Source organism: Salvelinus alpinus, chromosome 23, assembly GCF_045679555.1.
Source record: "Salvelinus alpinus chromosome 23, SLU_Salpinus.1, whole genome shotgun sequence".
Lineage (NCBI taxonomy): Eukaryota > Metazoa > Chordata > Actinopteri > Salmoniformes > Salmonidae > Salvelinus > Salvelinus alpinus.
In genome coordinates this window covers 39,524,454-39,551,184 of record NC_092108.1, presented here as the reverse complement: position 1 = coordinate 39,551,184, position 26,731 = coordinate 39,524,454, and the positions used below count along the sequence as shown (strand labels likewise).

The 26,731-nt window shown below is 43.7% G+C and overlaps 2 protein-coding genes across 4 annotated transcripts in view; one reads left to right on the top strand and one right to left on the bottom strand.

The window, feature by feature from the left end:
* The window catches only part of LOC139550960 (histone deacetylase complex subunit SAP130-like), a 23,637-nt gene extending 10,597 nt beyond the window's left edge, over positions 1-13,040 (top strand). Inside the window, exons 11-19 of the mRNA XM_071362260.1 lie at positions 221-499; positions 741-915; positions 4,160-4,252; positions 4,422-4,771; positions 4,972-5,196; positions 5,337-5,462; positions 9,536-9,639; positions 9,976-10,089; positions 10,487-13,040. Of these exons, the coding sequence (XP_071218361.1) occupies positions 221-499; positions 741-915; positions 4,160-4,252; positions 4,422-4,771; positions 4,972-5,196; positions 5,337-5,462; positions 9,536-9,639; positions 9,976-10,089; positions 10,487-10,645 (1,625 nt within the window). The 3' untranslated portion in view covers positions 10,646-13,040. The remainder of the gene's footprint in view (positions 1-220; positions 500-740; positions 916-4,159; positions 4,253-4,421; positions 4,772-4,971; positions 5,197-5,336; positions 5,463-9,535; positions 9,640-9,975; positions 10,090-10,486) is intronic.
* Positions 9,056-26,731, bottom strand: LOC139550961 (uncharacterized). 3 transcript variants are annotated; one of them, XM_071362263.1, is made up of 10 exons: positions 26,258-26,731; positions 23,760-23,817; positions 21,079-21,240; positions 18,345-18,542; positions 16,702-16,893; positions 16,489-16,578; positions 16,233-16,368; positions 16,096-16,143; positions 14,352-15,988; positions 9,056-14,067 (listed from the first exon to the last, which is right to left on the bottom strand). In XM_071362263.1, the coding sequence occupies exons 1-10, from the start codon at positions 26,317-26,319 to the stop codon at positions 14,002-14,004; spliced, it is 2,649 nt and encodes an 882-aa protein (XP_071218364.1). In that variant the 5' UTR covers positions 26,320-26,731; the 3' UTR covers positions 9,056-14,001. The 3 variants fall into 3 exon arrangements, with proteins under 3 accessions (XP_071218364.1, XP_071218362.1, XP_071218363.1); XM_071362261.1 differs by lacking the exon at positions 26,258-26,731 and having other exon boundaries at positions 23,760-23,972; XM_071362262.1 differs by lacking the exon at positions 26,258-26,731 and having other exon boundaries at positions 16,233-16,365; positions 23,760-23,972.

Here is a 26,731-nt window from a genome sequence, read left to right as displayed (position 1 = left end):
ATACTCTTGTCATTTTCACAGAGCCAGATTGTTAACTTCTGAACACTGACTTTAATAAAGATTATTGATCATTTTGTTAATCAATTACATTTTTTATTAGTTCTGACTTTCTCAACCATGTTCAACATAATAATACACTAGTCTAATCTACATCTATAATACCAGATATATATCTCTCATCCTGTGTGTCAAATCCAAACCCAACCCGTCGCCCCTACAGTAACCCCTCAGGCCCCCAGCGGCACGGCCATGCAGACCCAGACGAGTGTGGGCGTGGCGTCGGCGGTGCACCTCAACCCCATGCAGCTGATGACGGTGGACCGCATCGCTCAGATCAACACGCAGAACATCCAGCCCGCCGGCATGGCCTCGCAGGGCATCCAGCCAACCACCATCAGCGCCCAGGGCTTACATGCCGCCACCGGTCAGATCACCGCACAAAACATCCAACCGGCGCCCATCAACCCACAACAGCCAGCCAATGAGAACAAGACCTCAAGTGAGTTGGTGAACGAAGCAGTTTAAGTTTTGTTGAAAGTTTTAAATGAGTTTGTGTCAAGTCTGAAATATATACGCATTTTCTCCAGTCAATATTTTCACCCCTTTATTCATCTGTTTGGTTACATTTAATGTTATTTATTGGAGATAGGAAAAAAAGAATTACTGTGATTCATAACAGCTATTCTTTTCAGACAACTATTCAAAACAACTATTCTAACAACGTTGCTCTGTCTTCTCAGTTGTGTTAGCAGACGGCACCACTCTGGTAACCAACCCTATCGGCCAGACGTTCGGCAGCAGCCAGCCGCCCACCTCTGTGGGTCAGACACACCCCCAGAACACTGGGCCTGGTGCCCCCACCCTGGTGTCCTCTCCCCGACCTAGCATCCTACGTAAGAAGCCTGCCAACGAGGGGTGAGTTTAGAAAACCCCTCACGGTTTTCCTTTGCGTACTAGAGCAGTCGTGGTCACCAACTCTTGTCATGAGTAGGGCTGTTATGGTGACCGTATTACCGCCACACCGGCGGTCACGAGTCATGAAGGCAGTCAAATTCCACGTGACCGTTTAGTCACGGTAATTAGGCTTCTCCAAGCTCTGATGCTGGTGATGGTCATTATTAGCCTACCAAACTTGCTAACTGCCTGGTACTCGGCACTCTATTGTCCCTCTAATCACTCTGACATCAATGTCAACTGGCTGCAATAAGCTGCACGTGAGTTTCAAGTTTGGGGAATATAATTTTCACCATAGAAATGCACCTTTTTATAATAAAAGCATTACATGCATAATCACATTTGTGGTCACTTTTGAAAATGGTGTTTTCCCTAATGGAACATTTGCACTTATAGCCTACTGCAGTGTGCGCATTATTGCGCCTATAATGTGAATAAATAGCCTAATAGTTTATAAAAATGTTAAGCTAAATGTTCTGATCAGTGCGTAAAGTATTTTTGATGCTAGTGGTTGTATTAATTTGGGATCTATCGCATCCCACAACTCTCCCAGACTGTTTGGAATATTTATTTCTGGCACAGAATATAATAGGTCAACTTGTATGCTATGGGGGATAGTAGATTGACATAGGCTAGTGATTTTGCTGTTCGTTACGCCTAATCTTGTTGGCTGACAAAGTAAATGTGGACAGTTCTTCTAATATCTTCCATAAGCACCTCAGAATTGGATAAGGACATGCGCAGTTGCGTCCCTGATGTGTCTGTCTTCACTTGTAGCCTGTGAGAAAGACCAGATCAGGTGATGACGAGCCGTGTGAGTGAGTAGTGCTTCGGAGCAGACAGCACTCAGGGAGAAGGGCTGCAAAGGGCATGGATTTTTTTTTAGGGTGCATTATGGCCACACAAAGGGGATGCCACCGGGAAATTCAAGGCATCATCAAGTAGAGGTCGACCGATTAATCGGAATGGCTGATTAATTAGGGCAGATTTCAAGTTTTCATAACAATCGGTAATCTGCATTTTTGGACACCGATTATGGCCGATTACATTGCACTCCACGAGGAGACTGCGTGGCAGGCTGACTACCTGTTATGCGAGTGCAGCAAGGAGCCAAGGTAAGGTGCTAGCTAGCATAAAATGTATCTTATAAAAAACAATCAATCTTAACATAATCACTAGTTAACTACACATAGTTGATGATATTACTAGTTTATCTAGTTTGTCCTGCTTTGCATATAATCGATGCAGTGCCTGTTAATTTATCATTGAATCATAGCCTACTTCGCCAAACGGGTAATTTAACAAGCGCATTCGTGAAAATAGCACTGTTGTTGCACCAATGTGTACCTAACCATAAACATCAATGCCTTTCTTAAAATCAATACACAAGTATATATTTTTTAACCTGCATATTTAGTTCATATTGCCTGCTAACATGAATTTATTTTAACTAGGGAAATTGTGTCACTTCTCTTGCGTTCTGTGCAAGTAGAGTCAGGGTATATGCAGCAGTTTAGGCCGCCTGGCTCATTGCGAACTCTGTGAAGACCATTTCTTCCTAACAAAGACCGTAATTAATTTGCCAGAATTGTACATAATTATGACATAACATTGAAGGTTGTGCAATGTAACAGCAATATTTAGACTTAGGGATGCCACCCGTTAGATAAAATACGGAACAGTTCCGTATTTCACTGAAAGAATAAACGTTTTGTTTTCGAAATGATAGTTTCCGGATTTGACCATGTTAATGACCTAAGGCTTGTATTTCTGTGTGTTATTCAATTATAATTAAGTCTATGATTTGATAGAGCAGTCTGACTGAGCGGTGGTAGGCAGCAGCAGGCTCGTAAGCATTCATTAAATCAGCACTTTCCTGCATTTGCCAGCAGCTCTTCGCTGTGCTTCAAGCATTGCGCTGTTTATGACTTCAAGCCTATCAACTCCCGAGATTAGGCTGGCAATACTATAGGTACAAAGTACCTATTAGAACATCCAATAGTCAAAGGTATATGAAATACAAATGGTATAGAGAGAAATAGTCCTATAATAACTACACCCTAAAACTTCTTACCTGGCAATATTGAAGACTCATGTTAAAAGGAACCACCGGCTTTCATATGTTCTGAGCAAGGAACTTAGTTAGCTTTTTTACATGGCACATATTACACTTTTACTTTCTTCTCCAACACTTTGTTTTTGCATTATTTAAACCAAATTGAACATGTTTCATTATTTGAGACTAAATAGATTTTATTGATGTATTATATTAAGTTAAAATAAGTGTTCATTCAGTATTGTTGTAATTGTCATTATTACAAATATATATATAAAAATTGGCCGATTTAATCGGTATCGGCTTTTTTTGGTCCTCCAATAATCGGTATCGGCGTTGAAAAATCATAATTGGTCGACCTCTATCAAGGGCTTGTCAAATTGTGAATGAGAGACTGACGAAGTGTGTACAGCCTGCACAAAAAAACAAAGCAGAGCTCATGCCTTTTCAAGCTGCTTTAAAAAAAAATCCTCGTTAGAGTCGTATCTTGCTGCCTTACAATGTATTAAAAATCAAAACATATAGCCCAACGTTTGTAGAACAACTAAAGTTACATGAATAACTCATGAAGCATTTGGAATACCTATTTCTTTGTTAACCAATCAACACAGAATAGCCGCATGTGCGCACTCCCTCAAATCGTTTGGAGATTTGTTCAATATATTATTCATACTATAAAATAATGCCACGGAATTCTAAGCGAATCTTGTCTGCTAAATGAACTAGTGTAGCCCACAGCCATATGGCATAGCCAGATCAGGACCTAACATAAGGACACCTGAGTATGCGATTATGTTCTTCTGAAATCGACTACATTTTCTTCATATCATGTTTCTTTAGGCCCGTCTAAAATAAATAACAGATGTATTGTGAAGGTGTAGGCTATACCACATTGATTAATTAGACTTTTTAAAATGTAGATGTTCCAAAGGTCTGCATCAGTGGCTTGTAGGCTATATGTGGAAGCCACGAGATGATAAATGTGTTTATGTTAATTACCAGTCAATTACCGTGAGACTGACAGTTATTTGCTTGACAATCACCGGCTGACAATTACGTGACCACCAAAGCCCTAGTCATGAGCAGCTACAGTTTGAGTAGGCTTTTCTTCTATCCCAACACTAACCTGTGTCTGTTTTCCCTATAAAGGTCTGCAGTGAGGAAGAACCTGATCCCAGAGGCCAACAGCCCCAGGATAGACGGAGGAATCAGGCATGCATCAGGGTTTCCACGCCCAGCAGGGTAAGACGTAGCACTGCACATTGTTAGTAGGCCCTGATTAAAGTCTATGCTGTGTACACACGCTGGAATCCTCTGGTCAACCGCATACTCCTGTATTAATAATATCTTGTAGTTGAAAATGTACTTTCAAATTATTAGGTGGTTGATGATCTTTTCTCTGACCTCCCAGTGTGAAACACAAGCCTGATCTCCACGTGTCCCTGGCTCCCCCGGTGATGTCATCATCCATGGAGGCTCTGCCCAGCCATCAGACCAATGAACACCAGCAGCATCCCGGAGCCCCGCCACACCAGCAACCCTCTCAGCCAATCCAGACGCTCCTCTCAGTGTCAGCACCCCCACACTCACAGCCTGGCCCTGCCCTGTCCGCCATCACTCCACCAATATTGTCTATGGCCAACGTGGTTGTTCCGCCTACCCATTCAGCGGCCAGTAGCACGGCGGCATGTGGAATAAGCTCCACCCTCCCTGAGATCAAGATAAAGCAGGAGGTGGAGGCAATGGATACCTCCAAACCAGGTACATTTGAATTGAAAAATGTATTTGCCACCACCAAAACCAATAATGTTGTTAACTTTTTTTTTTTTATTGGTGTCCTGTTGCTGATCTAGGATCAGTTTGCCTTTTAAATCAAAATAAATAAAGGGGGAGGCTGATCAGCATTCACTTTGCGAATATGAGCTATTGATCTCCTAGTTCTTTCTCTCCTCACCCTCCAGGTCCCACCACGCCTCATGGTGGTGCCCCATTGTTGTCCATGATGCCCAGTGGGGATGTGACCCCCGGGGCCTCACCCAGGAAGAAGCCCCGCAAGCAGCAGCATGTCATCTCCACGGAAGAGAGCGAGATGATGGAGACCAACAGCACGGACGAGGAGAAGGTCCTGGCCAGACCCCTCAGCATGAGGGCCGAGAAACGCAAGTCGCCCCTCAAGGAGTACATAGGTAGGAGAAAGTAGATACTCAACCTCTTTATTCATGATTCACTTGTCCAAGTTAAGGGTAGGTTTGCTGCAGTTACGGTAGGCTAATTTTCTATATTTGACCTTGTGTAAGTGACCACTGTACGTTTCTCTTCCCTGCAGATGAGGAAGGGGTGCGTTATGTCCCCACCCGTGCTCGCCCCCCGGTCACCCTCCTCCGCCACTACAGGAACCCCTGGAAGGCTGCCTATCACCACTTCCAGAGATACAGTGACATCCGGGTCAAAGGTCAGACCAATGTCTTTATTATTGATAGCATTCAATCATAACTGTATTTATAATGAATTTTCATACATTCTGGGTTCTAAGAACTTGTTGTGGGACTGAAATGCACTTAATCGGACTAAAATGCGACAGGTTAGAGTATTGGGCCCATAACTGAAAGGTCGCTAGTTCAAATCCCCAAGCCAACGAGGTGAAAAATCTGTCGATGTGCCCTTGAGCAAGGGACTTAACCACCGGAGGCTGTTGAGGGGAGAACGGTTCATAATAATGTCTGGAATGGAAACCATGTGTTTGATACCATTCCGCTCCAGCCATTTCCACGAGCCCGTTCTCCCCAATTAAGATGCCACCAACCTCCTGTGCACTTAACCCAAATTGCTCCAGGGTCACTGTTGATAATGGCAGATCCTGGCTGTGACCCCACTCTCCGAGGGTATGTGAACATTTCCAATTCAAACATGCGTATTAATACACACTTGTACATGTGTGAAATAAGACAAATATAAGCACCAACCAAATTACCCACAACAGATTATATGTTAAACTGGCTAAAGAAGTGGCTGATTTCATCATCACACCTCTTGCCCACATTTTTTATATATAATTTGCAAAGGGCATTGTGCCCGACGAACTGAAAATGGCCCAAATTGTTTCCGATTCATAAAGCTGATCCAGTAAACTTGACAAATTACAAACAATCTGAATATAACGGATAAATAAAATATCTTAACAAGGAAAGTCTGTTATACAAACATCAGTACGGCTTCAGAAAATCTCACTATTTAATTGACGAAATACATAAAGCAAATGATCGCAAAGATCATACATTAGGTATCTTGCTGAAAACTAGGAATGGGCATTTGAAAGTATTTCTTGATTCAAATATGATTTTTTTGGGGGGGGGGGATATCCGAAAATGTGCTTTAAAGAAAAAACGTTTTTGGAGACTTGCTTGCGTGACTCGGGAGAGAGCTGAGGCGCGTTCAGTTCGCTTGAACGTTTGCTACATTGCGGAAAGGTTTGTGCTGAACGGCAAGTTTCCCCCAAACATTCTTGTATGTTCTTGAATAGACTTTATGGTACATTTGCTCCTTTTTGGTGGATGTGGCGAGGTATGTCTTGAAGCAATGAGTGACTTTTAAAGGGCAGTGGCCATGTTGACAGGGTTCCCCAACCCCTCCTATTTTTTCAACTGGTTGTTCAGTACAGTACCGTTTCCATTAAATGTAATGTTCCAGAATGTTAAAATGTACGTTCAGAGGGGGAGGGAGAGACTACACCAACTCGTGCTAGTTAGACAAAATTTGTTGCTGCCATAGGTTATCTATCATACCATCTGGTTGTGCCTGACTTGACTGAATCAAATCGTTAGAAAGAAGCTAGCTAGCTAGCTAAAGTAGCCAGCTAAATTAGCCAACTAGCTAACTAAAGTAGCAAGGCTAATTCAGGCTATTTTGCTGCGCTCCCTGTACTTGTCAACAACAACTCCATTCATATTAAACAACTCCCTACCTGTTGGTTGATCATTATAGCCTACTCCTACTCATTTAGCCAACTCAATTCCGTAATTTTAATTCCATTTTGCATTGATTAAGAAATCAGCCACTTCACTTGCTACGCTGTAGCGCTGCTGTGATTGACTGACAAGAGCAACAAGCTACCTATGTGAAACGGGTGTGTAGACTACTGGTGTCTATTTTTTTATGGGGCACACTCATAACTGTCACTGTTTTTATTCATATTTTGAATGTAGTGGTCTATCCTTGTAGGCTATGTAGCAATGGCACACAGATCATTGTATTTAAAATTGAAATAAGATTAATACTTTCCCAAGTAATGGAATACTAACGCCGGTTCGAATAACTGCACCCATCCCTAATCATAATAGTTTATTACAAAAACTTAAAACTAGGGCGTGAATGAAGAATCTCTGCTTTGGTTCTCTGGGTATATCTAAAGGATAGAAAGCAATATGTGATTTTCAAAGAAATAGAGATTAATTGTGGTGTGCCGCAGAGATCAACACTTGGACCCCTATTATTTTATCTGTGTAAATGATCAGCCCAAAGCATCCAAAGTGCTCTCCCAGATATTGTTTGCTGATCATATATCATATATCTCAGTGGCTTAAAATCAACAAATTGTCACTGACTCTAACAAAAAACTAAAACAAATATGATTTATTCCAAAGAACAGAAAATACAGACTATATAGAGGACCACAGTATGAGTCATAATGCCCATAAAACAGAAATTGTTCCAATCGTTTTTCCACCATAACTTTTTCCCATAAGGGATTTTAGAAACACTTAAAATAAGGTCTGTGTTTTATGTAGGCTTACCCCACGTCCACCGTGGGGCTCTATAGGGGTCCATATTGATAATATACCCGTTGATCAAGCCTGTACAACCCTCTTTCTTGGTGTTTTGATTGATGATGAATTGTCATGGAAACCACTAGTAACCTAGTGGTTAGAGCATTGGGCCAGTAACCTAGTGGTTAGAGCATTGGGCCAGTAACCTAGTGGTTAGAGCATTGGACCAGTAACCTAAAGGTTGCTGAATCGAATCCCCGAGTTGACAATGTAAAAATCTGTCGTTCTGCCCCTGAACAAGGCCGTTCAGGGGCAGACTGTTCGCCAGTAGGCCGTCATAGTTAACAAATTCTTAATTACAGACTTGCCTAGTTAAATAAAGGATCAATTTAAATTAAATTAAAATCACACATAAAGACAATCAGATCAGAAAAAATACGAGGATACTTGGCAAAATGCGATACGTCATAAACCGAAGCACTGCTCTGTCTACACAATGATCTTCCCATTCGGCAGTGACTGTAACATCACATTGACCAGCACACACCATACCAAACTACTATCAATCTATCCCCTGCTAAAACGCTCGTTATATATCATATCTGCTGGTTTTCGAGACCTTTCATCACCACTTTTCAAACTACTAGGACAGAATGTTTATTGAAGGAATTCTCTTCAAGTTCCTCAATTTGTTTACGGCTCTTAAATCACTTATTACCCGCTTTCTTCAAAAAACTATTTCACTGCCACGTGAATTCCATAACTACTAACAAGAAACAGACAACCACTACGTCACCCACATTCAAGAACAACTCATTCTGAATTACCTACAGAGGCCCTATGATCTGGAACTCCCGCCTGAATATACCAAGCTATCCCTGTCATTGTACTGAAAACATTTGAGGCACCTACTGTCCATCACAGCTCTACACCCTAGTAGTTGGACTTTCTGCTTCGATTTTATTTTATTTGACCTATTTTGCATTTATTTTGTTTATTTGTCTACACTGCTTAGTCTGTGTGATTTATGACCACTGGGAGGCCGAGTGCCTCCCGACATGCCCTTTTGGGCTTTTTTCCCCCTCCTGCACGTATTCTTTTTTACTGTGTAAAAACTAAAAACTGTCTTTCTATTTTGCAATTAAATTAACTAAAAACTAAATTTATATTATAAAATGTGCTTTTCGAGAGACTGAAATTCACTTTTTGGGGGGACTGAAATTGTATTATGGGTCTGAAATGTGCTTATTGAGGACTGAAATGGCAGTGATGCTCTAGATGCTTTTTGATGTTGAATTGTTTATTCATTATTTTGTTTGGACAACTAAATTACACAACAATTATTACAACAACATCACACAAGGTTATTATACTCACCAGATGGTAAGATGCATACATAGCAAAACATTTAGAAATCACACACACACACACACACACACACATCAAGAGGACAACTTTTCTTGTGCTATGTGCACTGTGAAGCCAAACTGGAAGGTATGAAAGCGAGTGTCATTTGACTTAACGTTTTTGGAGACGTCACAAAATGCTAATCAGGGAAATGCTATTTACCTTGCTAGCAAATGACCAGTCACTTTCATAGCACACACATTACATGAATAGGGCCTGGAGTTTATCCCTGCCATGTAATTTGACCAGGAAAAACTCCTGACCCTAGTTATAGTTAAATAGCTTAATGGTGTGTGTTGTTGAAGGTATTACTGTATTATAATATGGCTTTAATGGTGCGTTGTCATGGTTTCAGAGGAGAAGAAGGGCACCCTGCAGGACGTAGCCAATCAGAAAGGGGTGGTGTGCAGAGCGCAGGGCTGGAAGATGCACCTGTGTGCTGCACAGCTCATGCAGCTGGTGAGAGAAACACTACTTCCATTTTACAATGATCTTTGTATAATAGAGAGTACAGTTACTCAGTGCTGTCAACTTTTAAGCACTATGAAAAGACAACTTAAGAGTTATGAATTTGGAGGTGGAGCGAAAATGGATTACACTTAAATTGTACCCAAGTGGATCTCGTTGTCTCGCGTCAGAGAGCGACGACCGTCTGCACTGGGCATCACCTTATGACGTAGCTGTCGGAAGACAATGAAGTGGGTTTAAAACTAGATCTTCTTAGAACAAGATACTTGTCCTCCTGAATAAGTCAGTTGTGGTGTTGGTCTTTATACGTCTCCTCTCTATCGTTAGACTAATCTGGAGCATGACGTGTACAGCCGCCTCACGACCCTCCAAGAGGGTCTGATCCCAAAGAAGAAGGCCGGGTCGGATGATGACCTGCACCGTATCAATGAGCTCATACAGGTCAGAGGTCAAACACACGACAACACAGCTTTTACAAATAAATCCATGCACGTCTGCTGCTCATGGGTAGGAACAGAGTTTTCTCAGACCACGTGACCTAACCAGGAAAGACTCTAGGACCTAGTTATAGCCTACAAACCCCATACGTTTTCTCATCACTATCTGACTGACCACAAGTTTACAATATCTAAGAACTCGCTATTCGCATAAACACTACTACTACACACTATTATAACCAGGCATGCCGCCATGTATCAGTATTTGGTCTGGTTTTGATCAATTCCACAGGCAGCTTTATACCATTTCTGAGGACTCGAGGGAAATTCTACCTGGGCCTCGTCTTTGTTATGAATGTCAGTCAGCCATTTTGAATTGTCTCTCCCTCCCCTTTCCCCAGGGTAACATGCAGCGCTGTAAGCTGGTGATGGACCAGATCACTGAGGCTAGAGACACCATGATGAAGGTGCTGGACCACAAGGAGAAAGTCATGAAGCTAATCAACAAGAATGGTGGAGCCAAGAAGGTCAACAAGCTGAAGCGCAAGGACAAAGCCTAGAACAGAGGTGGGACAACCAAGCCTAGGCTAACCCCTGTACTCTTCTCTTTTTGAGGACCGCACTAGTCTACACCCCTCACTGATCTGACCATGATTTGACCATGGACAACTGGCAGATTGTGGCAGTATGGTGTCTGGGGTTACTTGTTAGCTGTGCGCGACCGTCCAACCACTCTTGACCTAGAACTGTGACCTAGAACCGAGACCCAGGTGGTCGGCAGAAGGAACAGATACAGTTCCACTATGTCCAAGTGGGGAGCTTGTCAACGGACAGGAATGTACAAGTATTAAGACTGCTTCAGGAAGTTGGTATGTCCTCAGTTGTTGATTGGATGGCGGGTAGAATTATTATGATTTGATTGGTTGAACGATGGCCTAGAGGCGATGCACTATGTTGAATTAATACCCTTGAACGTTGTGTGGTGTAAAGCATTGATATGGGTTGGTGAACTATCATCAAGTACTTGTGACGTAATACATGTGTAAATCTATACAATGTATTTATCCTTACTTCACTCTGGTAATGGGATCCAATCAGAAGTGTGCTACCATTTACAGTAATTGGAAATGTCACTACGGTCCAAATGAAGAGTTTTGTATATCACAGTATTCCACAGCTCTTGGGACAAATATATATATATATATGTCAAATACTTTGTCATGTGCTTGTTTTAGCTTTGAGTTAGCCGTCTGGCAAACTGAATCAAGTACAGCTTACGTATTTGACCCCAGGTTCAACGTAGTATTCTCTAAGTAAAGATTGTAAAAGAAAGTGCAACTGTCATCTCTTCTATACCTTTCACTGAGTACGTGTTACTCTATTTGGGACAAAATATTTAAGGGATGCCTTTTCTACTGCTATCAGTAGCTGAGTGTACAATGTCTGTAAACCTATAGGGACAATGTACTTTAGGGGGCTTTAGCTTGGAATGTTGTACAAGTATTCTTCTTGGTTTGTGGGCAGAGGGAAAGACACTAAAACTGCAACAGTGTTATTCGTGGCAGTCTGACATTTCAAATGAAGACATGACTAGCATTTTGATGCATCTCCTAATCAATCATACAGTATCAGACCGGAAGAGGCGAAGCGAGAGGTTTTACTCCGCCCAATATCGTTCCACGAAAATAAGCCCACAAAGTGAGGAATTTTTGTATGGAGGTCAATGAGTGTCGAATTTGGTCAACAAAAAAATTTAACTAGTTAGCTACGTGAGGCTTATTTGATTGAATATAAGTTTTGCAATGATACGGTTGTTACGAATGCACTGACGTAAGTGGATTCTCGTGACATTACGGCAACTTCGGAAAATATAAATAAATAGCTTTTATATCGAGTTGTGCCTGCTGTTATAGAGAGAGATGTAGTTCTTATCATGGGTATCACCTGTTTTAGCATGGACATTGCAATTGAGGGCTTCCACCATTTTAAAGTAGTCAACTGGGTGGGGATTTCTGAGTTGGGAGCAATCAACTAATGAAGAAAATGTACTACTTTAAAATGGAGATGTAACCCTGATGCTATAATGGCACAGATACAAAGATGAGTCCTCCATCTCTATGGCCTGTTGTTCAAACGCGCATCTGCCCTCTTTGGCTAGAATGGTCCCACCTGATCGCGCCTCGTTCTGCCTGCCTTCCATCTTTTGAGAACACGTATTTCCATTAGAGCGGTTACTCCATGAGTCTACAGTAGATAAAAGTTGAATAAGGATAGATCTGTTGTCCTCAGTCGCTACATGTCTATTGTCTATTAATGTTCTAATTCTAAGTAAGCATGCAAAATATTGCTAGACAGTCAATGAGGAGTGTCTCGTTATAGAGTTATTTGCTGAAGAACACAAGTTCTTTTAAATGTAAATGGACATGTTTTTATGAAACCAATATGAACTGTGAATATACAAGTATACCCACTCATCAAAAGTGACGCTATTATTTGACGCCTTTGGTGTATGGTAGTTGATTACATCAATACAAGGTCATCTGTAGCTTCTGAACAACCTTCAGTGGCAGGAAGGTTCTTTTGTGCTTTTTGTATGCCATATCTTGTTGATTCTGTATAGTATCAACTATGTTTTGATAAAATATGGATTAAGAACTGTATGAAACAAGGTGAAATTGTGCGTCCATGGGCTTATATTGTGCATATGCACACAATGTACAGTATCTATACATTCTTTAATGTTGTATGTGTAAAAATAAGTAGATTTTGTTGATTAAATGGACTTTTTGTATATTTTTTTTACCGAGCAGGTTTGCTAGTGTATTTTTCATTTATTTGACTATGCGTTGTAGCTTATGGTGAATGTGTATTACATGCAGTTGGGTCTAGATTATTACATTCTGTTTGTTTGTTTTGCCATTCCACATCACTGCAATAAAGACACTTTGTACTAAGCATGTGGTGTGTTGTGTTGGCAGTACCAGTACGCAAAAATGGGAGTTCATTTTGTAACTATATGGATATTTGCACACTGTATGAACGGTTCATTTACAGTAGTATGTGTGAAAGATTAGCCACTCACTCACTTTGTACTCCCCTAAATTGATCTATGTATTACTGGCCCAGGCAGTCTGAGAAAGTACATACCGATGTATATACATGTAGTTGTTCTGGCTTGGCTCGCGCTATGTCACATTGGTAGTTAGAATATAGTCAACCAGGACAGTGCAAATCCGGTTGTGGAAGGTCCAAGGGATGTTAAACTGTTATGTAACAATTTGTATTGGCCACAATTGGCTTTACTTATTAATTATCAGTTGACTAATAAAATTGAACACAAAACTGCTCAGACCCTGCATTCTACCAACCTGGTTTTCTCACCTCCCTCAAAAGTAATCAGTTGTATTTGCAGACAGCTCAACTCCAAACTATTCACTCCATCCTTTTCCCTATCCCTTGGCACCTCATATACTGTATATCGGATAAAGGATGGATGGTTGACGAGTTTCAGGATAATAAATCCTTTTGTTTTCATGCAATTCAAACTCGAGGTCTTAGGGATGTGGAATTGTATGTTCTCACCTCTGAGAACCTACTGCATTTGGTCCCAGATTCAATACTGTATTGCAACTTTAACAGGGTGTAGAACAAACCAAGGTCGTATAACTGCAAAGCAACCATCAGCAATTAATAACTCAACTTAGAATCATCAAATTATGATTTTCAATGAACATATCAATCACATTCAAATCAATGCAATGTTGCAACCCTTGACTAGGGGTCAAGGTGAATCATGCCAGCTTGGAGAAAAGAGACTCTCATTCCCGCCTTTGCTTCATATCCTTCCATCTACTTCCCCATTGTTGTACTGTACTGCAGTCATGGCCACACTGGTGTCTTCCTTCCAGGGAATGGTTCATTTGTCCAGGCTGTGTGTGCGGGGTTTGACTGGGCCAAAGGACAAGGATTCCCTGGAGTTGGTCTGTGAGGCAAGAATACAAATGATAGTTAAAGTTACTGTCACTGGATCGTAAACAGTAAAATATTCACACATGCACACACACACACACACACACACACACACACACACACACACACACACACACACACACACACACACACACACACACATCCATGCTTGCACACAAACCCACAGCTACACACACCCCCTTACAGTACACCACATACACAACTATACATTAAACACACACACACATCCAGAACACACATGTCCACAGAGTGTCAAACAACAGAAGAGCCACTGACCTTAGCAGTCGTCCAGTCAGAAACGGTGTCTACAGACTCGGAGTGGGCGGTGTCTCTCACTCTGAATTGAAAGTTGTTTGGACCAGCGGGGTTTCCCGGTCTAGACTCACAGGGGTAGAGGTCAGTGGCGACTTCAGGGTTATCACTATAACTACTGCTTCCAAACACAAGGTCCAGGTCCAGTAGGTTGCTTCCAGCTGCCATAGTTTGTACTGTTCCTAATGGGTCAGACACTGTAGGATTGTTACAGTCTGACTCAGCAACACTGTTGGCTCTGCTGAGTTCCAGACCAAGGAGATCCATTGTTGCAGTATTATTGGGTTCTGAACTATAGGGGTCCATTGAAGCAGCGTTACTGAAATCGAAGCTAAAGGAGTCCCTTGTGTTTGTGTTATTGTTGTCTTCAAGGTTTGTATCATCGCTGCTGTGTAAGTCGACGATAGATTGGTTGTCAGTCTCAAAACTTAAGAGTTTGAAACCATAGGGGTCAAATGTGTCTCGGTCGGTGGCATGAGATGTATGTCCAAACCCGTAAGGGTCGAACACGTCTTGGTTCTCAGATTGAGCAGTAGGCTCAAATTCGTAAGGATCAAATGAGGCTTGGTTGTCAGCTTCTTCATCGCTGAGTTCAGCGGCAAAAGGATCTAGGATCTCTTCGCTGTGGTGTTCGGGGCTGAGTTTAAATCCATAGTTGTACGAGGTTTGACTACTGGGCTCGTAGTTGGGCTCGTAGTTCAGCTCAAAACTGTTGTTGCCGAAGCTGAATTTACTGTTGTGTTCAGCTGAGCTGGTAAGAGGGTCCATCCCGATAGCACTGTCCAGCTCTGAATCAGCAGAGGGGTTGGAAGAACCTGGATCACAGCCTTCAGCTTTGGGAGTGTCTGGCTCTTCTACAAGGTCAGCCGACGCTCCCGCTTTGAGGCGTCTAGGTGGACGGACCGGGCGGGTTGGTACAGGAGGGCTGGGTTCAGGAAGGTCGCATCCACCTGTTCCGGCAGGTTCTGAGTCACAAGCCTGAATCCCAACAGGGTTGCTGGGTTCCACGGAGTCGTACCCAGGTGGCACCAGGTCAAAGTCAACTGGTATAGATCCAAGAGTGATGTCAATCTCTTCTATGTCGGAAGGAGGGGATACTGCGTTGATGTCAAACTCGTATCCATTGGGGTCAGATTCGGTGGAGAAGTTAGGTCCAGCAGCCCAGGTGTTGGCCCTGGATGCTTGACTGAAGGGTTCGCGCCCAGAAGCTACGCCGGGTTCATCTGCGTCATCTAATTCAGTTTCCAAGGAACAAGTTTGAGCTGCGTAGATGGGCTTGAAACCTAAGCGTTCGGTCATGATCAAGGTTTGGGGCTCAACGAAGGAGAGTTCAACAGCGTCCGTGTGAACAGTGTCCAGATCCTCCCTGCTGTAACTGATTTCTATGTCGCTGGATTCGTCCTCGTCGGGGAACTCGGACTCGAAGCACTGGGTGCCGGTGGAGGCTTTGTTCTCAGCGCAGGAGAGGCTGTTGTCTGTCTCGTCGTTAGATCCAGGTTCCAAGCGGGTGTCCGGATCAGTGGAGGGATAGGGCTCCTCTGACCCCTCTGGAAAGAGGATGTCTGCAGCGAAGGGGTCCGTGCCTTTGAACGGGTCATCATCTACGATAAAGGATCAGTCGCAAACAGAATTAGAGGCCTGGATAATGCTCTAGCGTATCATTATAATCAATCAGATTGTCAAAGTTTTAGATATGAACTTCACTCACCAGATTTATCCGTTTTGGCAAAGAGGTCGTCATCTTTGAAAAGGTAATCTGCAAAAAGAAAAGAATCATCATCCCCATCATCATCACCACCACCATAATCATCATCATCAAATCATATGGAACAGATAGATACTCACGTTCAGATTCACAGTGAATGAAGGGGTCAGGGTGGTAGAAGTCGAGCTCTTCGACTGCTATGCTACTGGTGGATCGTGTTTGGGAAATCTTTTCTTCGTCCTCCATTTTCTCTTCCTTTTCTCCCTTATCCTTCTGCTAGAGAGGTATAGGTTAAACATTTCTCACAGTTTAAGGGAGTTTTCCTCATACATCCAGTCTCTTCAAAATTATTTTTGGTTTACAGTACATTACACTGAGGTAATACGGTAGCCATACCTTTGGTGTGCTTGGTGTAATTGTCTCCTCCTCCTCTTCTTGTGTATCAGCCAATCCGTTCTTAGCGCGAGCCGCACACCCAAGGTTTGCCTGTGAAAAGAGAGAATAGGCAACTCATTTCAAAGCCCGTAGGACCCATAATTCAAGCTATCCCAAGTTTAATGGGTTTGATGGACATCATGTGGGATTTAAACACTTTTGTATGAAACATACCAGGATTTCAGCGTAAACAGGCAGTGATTGGCTCCTGCCCCATGACCTGGCTGGTACAGCGGGGACGTCAAGAGTTCCGTCCTCTGTCCTGAGGCTGCTGGGGGATGTGTCGATTGGCTCCACCTGCTGGTGGTCTGGCAGTGTTGCATCTCCCGTCCGCTCCCCACTCAGTATACTGAGCGTCTGCTCCTCCTAGTCCACAGCAGTCATCGACTAAATTAATTATTTGTCATATATATAGATTACCAGTCAAAAGTTTGGAAACACCTATTCATTCAAGGGTTTTTCTTTATTTTTTACGATTTCCTACATTGTAGAATAATAGTGAAGACATCAAAACTATGAAATAACATATATGGAATCATGTAGTAACCAAAAAAGAAATATAGTACCATGAGTGTGCAAAGCTGTCATCAAGGCAAAGGGTGGCTACTTTGAAGAATCACAAATATAAAATATATTTGGTTACTACATGATTCCATATTTGTTATTGCATAGTTTTGATGTCTTCACTATTATTCTACAATGTAGAAAATAGTCAAAATAAAGAAAAACCCTTGAAGGAGTAGGTGTGTCCAAACCTTTGACTGGTATTGTACATCTTAGAGAAGTCTATGCATGTGTTAGCTTTGCCCAGAACAGTAAGAGATGGGGGCAGGCCTTATGCTCCACTTGGCACGGTAAAGACCAAGTAAGTAAGTGGTTGGGCTTGAGTGCTAGGCACATGGCTATTCAAAGACCTTGTGCTTGTCTTTATCCAATAAAATAGACCTTTTGAACTCTTCCTGAATCAATGACTGTTATCTACTTAAAGATTACGTCTGGTACATCATCAGCAAACAAAAGAAACCCAGCTGATATTAAATATCGGTCCACTACAGCTTCAAGGCTTTTTCTCACGAGACAGAATGATTAAAAGGAACAAAAATCAACATGGAGGATCAATAACACACACAACGGATCGATGTGACCAGCCTCTTCACTCTCCAGTCCTGTGACAACACAGATCAATACACTGGGGGGGCATGATGAAGGCTACACATTAATCACCTGTCAGCAGGGGACTGAAATAACAATGAATCCCCACCCCCTGCCGGTCTGACTGAACCGCTTTATATTAGTATTCTCATGTAACAGAGGTGGTTTGGAGTACCTTCGCCTGAGACCTGAAGCTTTAGCTCAGCGGGCTAACACAGAGGAGACTTGGGTTTCAACCTCAGTCGGTCACACCCACATATACTGTAGCCTGATACCATATTCTTATATTCGCTCTGCATCCTGGCATTCTAGGAAACCCTAGAGGCTATCTTACTTCAAGGGTTCCAGTTGCCACATGAGGAGAATAGCAGGAGACACAGTGGCAGGAAAAATCAGAGGCCATGGTCCAATTCTCTTAATGGGCTTTACAAGCTCGAATACTCTCCCTTGTGACCATAGCCCAGGGCTTGTTCTCTGTTTTTTGTGACCACTGACCCTTTTGATGACTGCAGTACTGGATCAATGAACTCATGAAAGACTACCCTATTGTAATGCTGTCATCAATCCAATCCTTCCATAGCAGGTATTTCTGGAAGGACAATGAGTTCATAACCAGAGTGGGATATATTTGGAAGGGATGGGTCTTCAACTAAAGACACGTCCACCTGTAAAATCTCCTCATATGATTGGCTGATGGACTCCTCCAGAGGGATGGTGCGTTCGCCCGCCTCCTCCACCTTCCCCTGGGCCCGTCTGACCTCCATCTTCAGCTGTTTGAGTTTCCTCCTGGCCCGGGCCAGCTCCCTCTCATACTCCTCCACCTTTGTTTCCCGGGCCACCTCCTCCGCCTGCAGGGAAAGAATCTGTAAGGAGGGAAGAAGTGGGACAGAGGAGGAGACAGCAGAGTCAGAGGGAGATAACGTGGGAGCCGTGAAAGGGTAGCAATAATAACATGGATGAATATAATCTTTATTCATTTGAAGATTGGAGAATAGGTTTGAACTGACCACAAACCAACTAAGGACTGGATTCAATCTGTAGTGCTGAAGATAAGCTTTGTGGTGTGATTGTAATTTAAAGGCAATGTTTACCGAGATTGCGTTCACTAACAATTGAAACCTTCCATTTCAACTGCGCTACAAAGCTAATCTTCAGCGCTATGCATTGAATCCAGCTCCAAATCTGTCTATGGTTTGTTGTTCAGTGTCCTCTCCAACAGAGCACAGATGAAAATATGGAATAAACTTTTACTGATGCAAATGACCATTCACTCATAAAAACAGTACTTGTTATGTTTCATTCAGTAAGAGGCTGATTCAGACAGGTGTTACTCCCTTGCGCGCACTGATTTGTTGGCCAACGGATTTTCTCGTTGTGTTTCATTCAATAGGGTTTTCAGTACGTTAATCTTCAACCATCCCTTTAAATACTGTGTTCCTTTAATAGGAATTTTCGACAGGCTCACTAGAATCGAGTGAACAAGTTCAGAATATTAGGGATCAATTGAAAGAAAGTCATCTAAATATTTGCATATTCGTCTCTTTTTCAGCACCAATTGGTAGATTAAAATATACTCTGATCTTCTAGATTATTCAGGTTAGGAAAGTCTTTATGAATCATGCAAAAGCTGGGATGGAGAGCCTTTACACAAAAAATACACTACATGACTCGTCGAACATCTTATTCCAAAATCATGGGCATTAATATGGAGTTGGTCCCCAATTTGCTGCTATAACAACCTCCACTCTTCTGGGAAGCCTTTCCACTTGATGTTGGAACATTGCTGAGGGGACTTGCTTTCATTCAGCCACAAGTGCATTAGTGAGGTCGGGCACTGATGTTGGGTGATTAGGCCTGGCTCGCAGTCGGCGTTCCAATTCTTCTCAAAGGTGTTCGATGGGGTTGAGGTCAGGGCTCTGTGCAGGCAAGTCAAGTTCTTCCACACCGATCTCAACAAACAATTTCTGTATGGACCTCGCTTTGTGCATGGGTGCATTGTCATGCTGAAACAGAAAAGGGCCCTCCCCAAACTGTTGCCACAAGGTTTTAAGCACAGAATTGTCTAGAATGTCATTGTATGCTGTAGAGTTAAGATTTCCCTGCACTGCAACTAAGGGGCCTAGCCCAAACCATGAAAAACAGCCCCAGACCATTATTCCTCCTCCACCAAATTTTACAGATGGGGAAGGTAGCGTTCTCCTGGCATCTGTCAAACCCAGATTCGTCCGTCAGACTGCCAGATGGTGAAGCATGATTCATCACTCCAGAGAACGCATTTCAGCCGACGCTTGGCATTGCGCATGTTGATCTTAGGCTTGTGTGCAGATGCTCGGCCATGGAAACCCATTTAACGAAGCTCCTGACAAACAGTTATTGTGCTGACACTGCTTCCAGACGCAGTTTTGAACTCTGTAGTAAGTGTTGCAACCGAGGACAGGCGATTTTTACGCGCTACACACTTCAGCACTCGGCAATCCCGTTCTGTGAGCTTGCTCCTAGACGTTTCCACTTCACAATAACAGCACTTACAGTTGACCAGGGCAGCTCTAGCAGGGCAGAAATTTGACGAACTGACTTGTTGGAAAGGTGGAATCCTATGACAGTGCCATGTTGAAAGTCACTGAGCTCTTCAGTAAGGCCATTCTGCTGCCAATGTTTGTCTATGGAGATTGCATGGCGGTGTGCTCAATTTTATACACCTGTCAGCAATGAGTGTGGCTGAAATAGTCGAATCCAATAATTTGAAGGGGTGTCCACATACTTTTGTATATGTAGTGTATATTGGTGAATCAAAAAGACAGTGGTTTGATTCATCCTGAAAGTTGCCATATTCAGTTTTTCAATCCATGAAAAATTGGAAGGTGAGAAAAGGCTACAATATGGGTTGAACATATATAAATCTATACCTATCTACAAATCTACCTTCGCTAATCATGGAACTGTGATGACAACAGTCCAGTCGTCGTGAACCGTGCATACTGCTACGTATGGTCTGCGTTCCATAAGGATTCAAATAGGCTACATGTCTCAAATGATTGCACAACTTGTTAGAACATTAGCTTCATATGATCCACTATTGCTCGCGACCCTCAGGAACAACCCCACGGACGTGTCAGAGGAAAGAAAGGTAAACTAATGATGTAATGAGATGTAAAATGTAGGCTACAAATTGAAGGCAACTAACACTAAAGTGACAGTTGTTATGTATGTTGGTATTACTGACACACCTCTGCCACACAAACGTATAACTTGCTGGCATGTTTAAGTTCAAGGTCAGAATACGCGTAGAGAGAAAAGAGCATGAAAAGGGAATTCAATTCAATTTACATGTGTGCAACTTAAGTCTGAATTCCCTCCTAAGAGCAGCCATAGCAGCTGTTATCTCTGTGTGTGTCTCACCTGCTGGCTCTCTTGGACGCACTCCAGCCTGGTCAGTTTGAGCTGGTCCTCCAGCTCCATCCTGTGCTGCTCCAGCTTCTCCAGGGTCTCCTCCAGCTCCCGGCGGTCTCCCCGCTGCTCCTCCAGCTCAATGCCCTCCTGCTGCACGGCATCCTGCAGGTCCTGGTGGGGTGGAACACACAGGCAGGTGGAGGGAGGGATGGATGGAGGAGTGGAGAGATGAAGAGAGGGAGAGATGGAGGGACAGCAGGGGCAGATGGAGCAGAGCGAGAATGGAGGGGTGGAAAGAATGGAAGGACACGTGGACAGATTCAAAGAAAGCAGGACCAGATAGAGAGGGAATGGGGAGAGAGTGTGAGAGAGAGAAAGAAACAAGGGCCAGATGGAGAGGGGTGGGAAAGATGGAGTGACAGTAGGAGCAGATGGAGTAGAGGCAGCAGTGGCAGAGAGAGCAGGGAAGGGAGGGAGGGAGGGAGGGAGGGAGGGGGGGAGAGAGAGAGAGAGAGAGAGAGAGAGAGAGAGAGAGAGAGAGAGAGAGAGAGAGAGAGATCAGTGGTTACTGAAAATCTGAGGAGATAGAGGCTAGAGACAGACAGCTACTCAAAGTCCCTTTCACTGCAGAAATAAGGCTTACTTGGAGTGATGCTTTTCCATTAATTTTACACAGCAGTATTCAACCTGATCTCCATTCTAAAAAGAGGAATGATTAGACATCTAACTGACTGGAGGGAAAACTGCCAAGAAAGAGGGGGATGGGCAGAAATAGAAAGGGAAGTGGGAAGGAGAGGAGTGCGAGAGGGGGAGAGAGAGAGAGAACAAACAAACACCATTGTAAATACAACCCATATTTATGCTTATTTATTTTAACTTGTGTGCTTTAACCATTTGTACATTGTTACAACACTGTATATATATAATATGACATTTGTAATGTCTTTCTTGTTTTGAAACTTCTGTATGTGTAATGTTTACTGTTAATTTGTATTGTTTATTTCACTTTTGTGTATTATCTACCTCACTTGCTTTGGCAATGTTAACACATGTTTCCCATGCCAATAAAGCCCCTTGAATTGAATTGAATTGAATTGAGAGAGAGAGGGAGAGAGAGAGAGAGAGAGAGAGAGAGAGAGAGAGAGAGAGAGAGAGAGAGAGAGAGAGAGAGAGAGAGAGAGAGGGGGAGGGTAGTGTAAGAGCCAAAGTTCAAGCAATGCTTGAGGCACTTTCCTAGCGAGTATCCAGGGCTCTATATGCATGGTATTCTGATAATGAGCTTGTCGATACACTAGTGCGAGAGGTGTTATGAATGACAGACAATGTGCTGTACTAACGCAGATAAATGACTTTATATTCACAGGCACTTTCAACCCTTCAACTGCTGGATTCTGTTTTTAGCTGGAAAGTCTAAAGAGCATTATAGTGAGCGAAGTAAAGCAAAGTAAAGAGAGAAATAAAATCTCGCTGTAGTGACTCAGACCTGCATAAACCATGAGAGAGCTGTTTCACTCAGGCTCAATATGCACAGCTCATCCTGACAGTTGGCTATTGTCTGGAAAGGATTTCAGCCCTTCTGCTCAAGGTCCTAAAAGATGTCACTAGGGGATCAAGTTGTGATATTTTGGGGAATCATCCCAGATAGCAAGCTAACACAGGGACAATTTTAGGCCAACTTGCAATCTTGCTAAACAAATCGGACATTTTCCCAACGTCAAGTTGCTACCTTGGATGGAAGGGCACTTAATAATTCACTTGAGTAGCCTTCATAATGCTACAATGCATCTATCATGCATCTACTACCATTTATGCACAAAGTAGTTCATTCTGCACTGTGACGTTGTAGCTATTTGACAGCAGGAAAACACAGCGGATCAGGGCCTGTATTCCCAAAGACCTGATCCTAGATCAGCATTCCCTTTAGAATACAAGCCCAGTAGCATAGACATTTGCAACAGTCATATTTTAATAATACCACTAGCTGAGAGACAGGAAATCAGTTTTGGGTGAGATCATGTCGAGGCCACCTCTCGGTAGTCAAAGAGATGCTGTTGCCGGGGGATACAGAGCTCCATCCCAGGTTGTTGCCGGGTTACAAAAATAGAATCTCACACATTGACATCTCGACAGGTAGCGGTGCACGCAAAATGTTCACAGTGTACTGTAGTTGAAATAATGACAGTCTTTCCTATGATGCTGGGATGGGCATTCCTATGACGCTGAAGGACACCAGTAGACACGATCTGTATTCTCATGGCCAGATGGTCCTCTGTAAATGCAGAGCTCGCCTGCTCCAAAAGGAAGGCGCGATAGAGAAAAGGATTTGGAGATATGTCAAAGGGAATCTGCATATTTAAGCCTAGCGATTCCCTAAAGGATTACTAATACCTGTACTTTAATCTGTGCACGCCTTCCTCAATCTTCACACACAGAACAACATGACAACACAGAAGACTCTCAGCTAAGAGACCTGCTCCGTACAGTACTGTATGCTCATGTAAGGTGCCATTAGAAACCCTGCATATCCTGATCAGGCTCGCACATAACACGTACACCTTGCTGTAGGCAGTGAAACATGAGAGCGCACACAGATGCGCACACAGACGTGAACAGTCAGACGTGCGCTCACACACGCGCGCACACACACACGCGCACACTGTGGGAATGTAATAGGAAACGTGTGGCCTTACTCTGATTTCTCCAGTCTTCCGAGCAACACACTCGTCCTGTTCCACAAAGTCCTTGTCCCTGGGGGACCAGCAGAGAAGACAGGAATGTTTAAGGAGGGATGAAACTGATGCTGCACCTAACCATCCCCCCTTACCTTCATCTCCACCTCCCCCTTCTCCCTTCCCCTCTTCCCCAGCCTCCATCCCCACTCTATCCATTCTCATTAGTCTGTCAGTCAAACAGACGGTGCATATGGAAACTGAGGCAGGCTGTGTGTGTGTTGTGTGTATGTATGGGCACCAGGCAATAAAAGAGGGAGGGGAGAAGGGGAGACAGAGAGTGAGAATGTACCAACTAAGCTTGTGCAGAGGGGTTGCATGTAGATGGAGAATGAGTCAGAGAGGGAGGGTTGTCCATCCATGACAGGAGTATTAACTACCTCCTCCTCCCCCTATCTTCCTCCTCTCATACTATCATTCTCCTCCCCCTATCGTCCCCCTCTCATATTATGATTCTCCTCCCTTCACCTCCCCTCTCAAAACACTATCCGTCATCCCCCCATACCTGATTCAGCACCGTGAAGGGTTAACAATCATAAGAAATAATGGGAATGTGCCATTCCTCAAGAACATGCTGTCAAACCACAGTATGAGAGGCATTACTTGTTCATTAACCATTTCCTTGATTCAGAATGTATCTAACAAAGCTAAGTTAATATCACAGCACTGTGTTACATTGTATTATCCCTGTTGTCTCTCTATGCAAATTACTGTTTGCTCCAACCTGCAGAGGAATGGGCTAGAGGAAGGGGCTAGAGGAAGGGGCCAGAGGAATGGGCTAGAGGAAGGGGTTAGAGGAAGGGGCCAGAGGAAGGGGCTAGAGGAAGGGGCCAGAGGAATGGGCTAGAGGAAGGGGTTAGAGGAAGGGGTTAGAGGAAGGGGTTAGAGGAAGGGGCCAGAGGAAGGGGCTAGAGGAAGGGGCTAGAGGAAGGGGCTAGAGGAAGGGGCCAGAGGAAGGGGCTAGAGGAAGGGGCTAGAGGAAGGGGCCAGAGGAAGGGGCTAGAGGAAGGGGTTAGAGGAAGGGGCCAGAGGAAGGGGCTAGAGGAAGGGGTTAGAGGAAGGGGCCAGAGGAAGGGGCTAGAGGAAGGGGCTAGAGGAAGGGGTTAGAGGAAGGGGCCAGAGGAAGGGGCTAGAGGAAGGGGATAGAGGAAGGGGCTAGAGGAAGGGGCCAGAGGAAGGGGCTAGAGGAAGGGGCTAGAGGAAGGGGCCAGAGGAAGGGGCTAGAGGAAGGGGCTAGAGGAAGGGGCTAGAGGAAGGGGCCAGAGGAAGGGGCTAGAGGAAGGGGCTAGAGGAAGGGGCCAGAGGAAGGGGCTAGAGGAAGGGGTTAGAGGAAGGGGCCAGAGGAAGGGGCTAGAGGAAGGGGTTAGAGGAAGGGGCCAGAGGAAGGGGCTAGAGGAAGGGGCTAGAGGAAGGGGTTAGAGGAAGGGGCCAGAGGAAGGGGCTAGAGGAAGGGGATAGAGGAAGGGGCCAGAGGAAGGGGCCAGAGGAAGGGGCTAGAGGAAGGGGCCAGAGGAAGGGGCTAGAGGAAGGGGTTAGAGGAAGGGGCCAGAGGAAGGGGCTAGAGGAAGGGGCTAGAGGAAGGGGCTAGAGGAAGGGGCCAGAGGAAGGGGCTAGAGGAAGGGGCTAGAGGAAGGGGCCAGAGGAAGGGGCTAGATGAAGGGGCTAGAGGAAGGGGCTAGAGGAAGGGGCTAAGCCCAGTGAAAATCTCAGGGCTCAGAGGGCTCTAAATTAAAACAGCCTCGTTTGAGAATGACTGTAATATCAATATGACTGCAGTGTCAATGCAACACTATGTGTTAAGGGAGGCCTCACTTGAAGACTCGTACCTACCTAGTTTTATAGAATACGGTACTTTAATAAACATTTGCACCAGTAAATGTTGTACTGCACCGTTTTTTTTCTTCAATAAATATCATACAGTATACAAATGATCATTTTAAATAGCAATGAAAAATGAATGAGTGTACAGGTGAATGTAAAAGGCTATTTATTATACTCAATAGGAAATAGCCCAACCTGCTATATAGACCTATTCCATATAGGTGTACATTTGTGAAATGATTTGCTTAAATTTATATTTCTGGGGAGACGATCAAGAATTCCATTTTAGAATTGTATTAATTACAATCAGTTGAAAATTAACCAGTTAACCAATTGCTGTCTGTCTGTCTAAAATAGGCTATATTTTATTGTTGGTGCATGTCGATGAATATAATGTATTGCATTCATGGACCAGCGATCAATGAGAAGATATTAAACATCCCCGCTTTAGTGCCTCATACTGGTCATTCATTAAAAAAAAACATCTCTTCACAACAGGATTGTTGAAATTGCATACAGGGGTAAACCGTTAACCTTAAACATGACCTCGCTCTATTATGGATGATAGGTCAATGTAGAAAAGGAGATTATCGTCAACTAAGCTTTTCCTGATCCATCATCGTTATCCCAGTACCAACCTCTCACTGCACGGTGCCCGTTGCCTTGGCGTCCGCAAGCAATCCAGTACAAAACGCATCATCTCTGCGGTACTCGCTCTCCCATCGCATCCCCAGGTACCCGACTAGATATTGGCTGCGGTCCCGTGCACAGCGTGGGATCCCAAAGCGATTATCCGAGAAGGTTTTGATAGTTCGGTTATTTACCTAGAAATAACCAAGGTCGACTGTTTGGAGTAAACTGGCGCTTCTGGTAAATTTTACAATTTCTCATAGCCTGTTCCGACTCCATTCTTGAGCCTTTCATCACGTGGGAGGGTCGACCCTTGATACCAGCTGAGTTCAGAGGCGTCCAAGCATCATTAGCGTTGTTTACATTGTCATTGTGCTACGTTACATAAGTTATAAAGCCCTTTGTATGGTGCAAAATATCTATTCGTAACATGCTATTCTGCTGACGCAAATGTGCAGGAGGGCAGATAAGGCTCCAAAAAG

What these genes read in the sequence shown, in the direction of transcription:
- LOC139550961 (XM_071362261.1), bottom strand. Translation starts at nt 23,963, where the DNA reads ATGAGAATGGATAGAGTGGGGATGGAGGCTGGGGAAGAGGGGAAGGGA. An exon ending in CTGTTTACGCTGAAATCCTG is followed by an intron (nt 16,579 to 16,701) that starts GTATGTTTCATA and finishes CTCTTTTCACAG; the next exon opens with GCAAACCTTGGGTGTGCGGC. An exon ending in CATTCACTGTGAATCTGAAC is followed by an intron (nt 16,144 to 16,232) that starts GTGAGTATCTAT and finishes TTCTTTTTGCAG; the next exon opens with ATTACCTTTTCAAAGATGAC.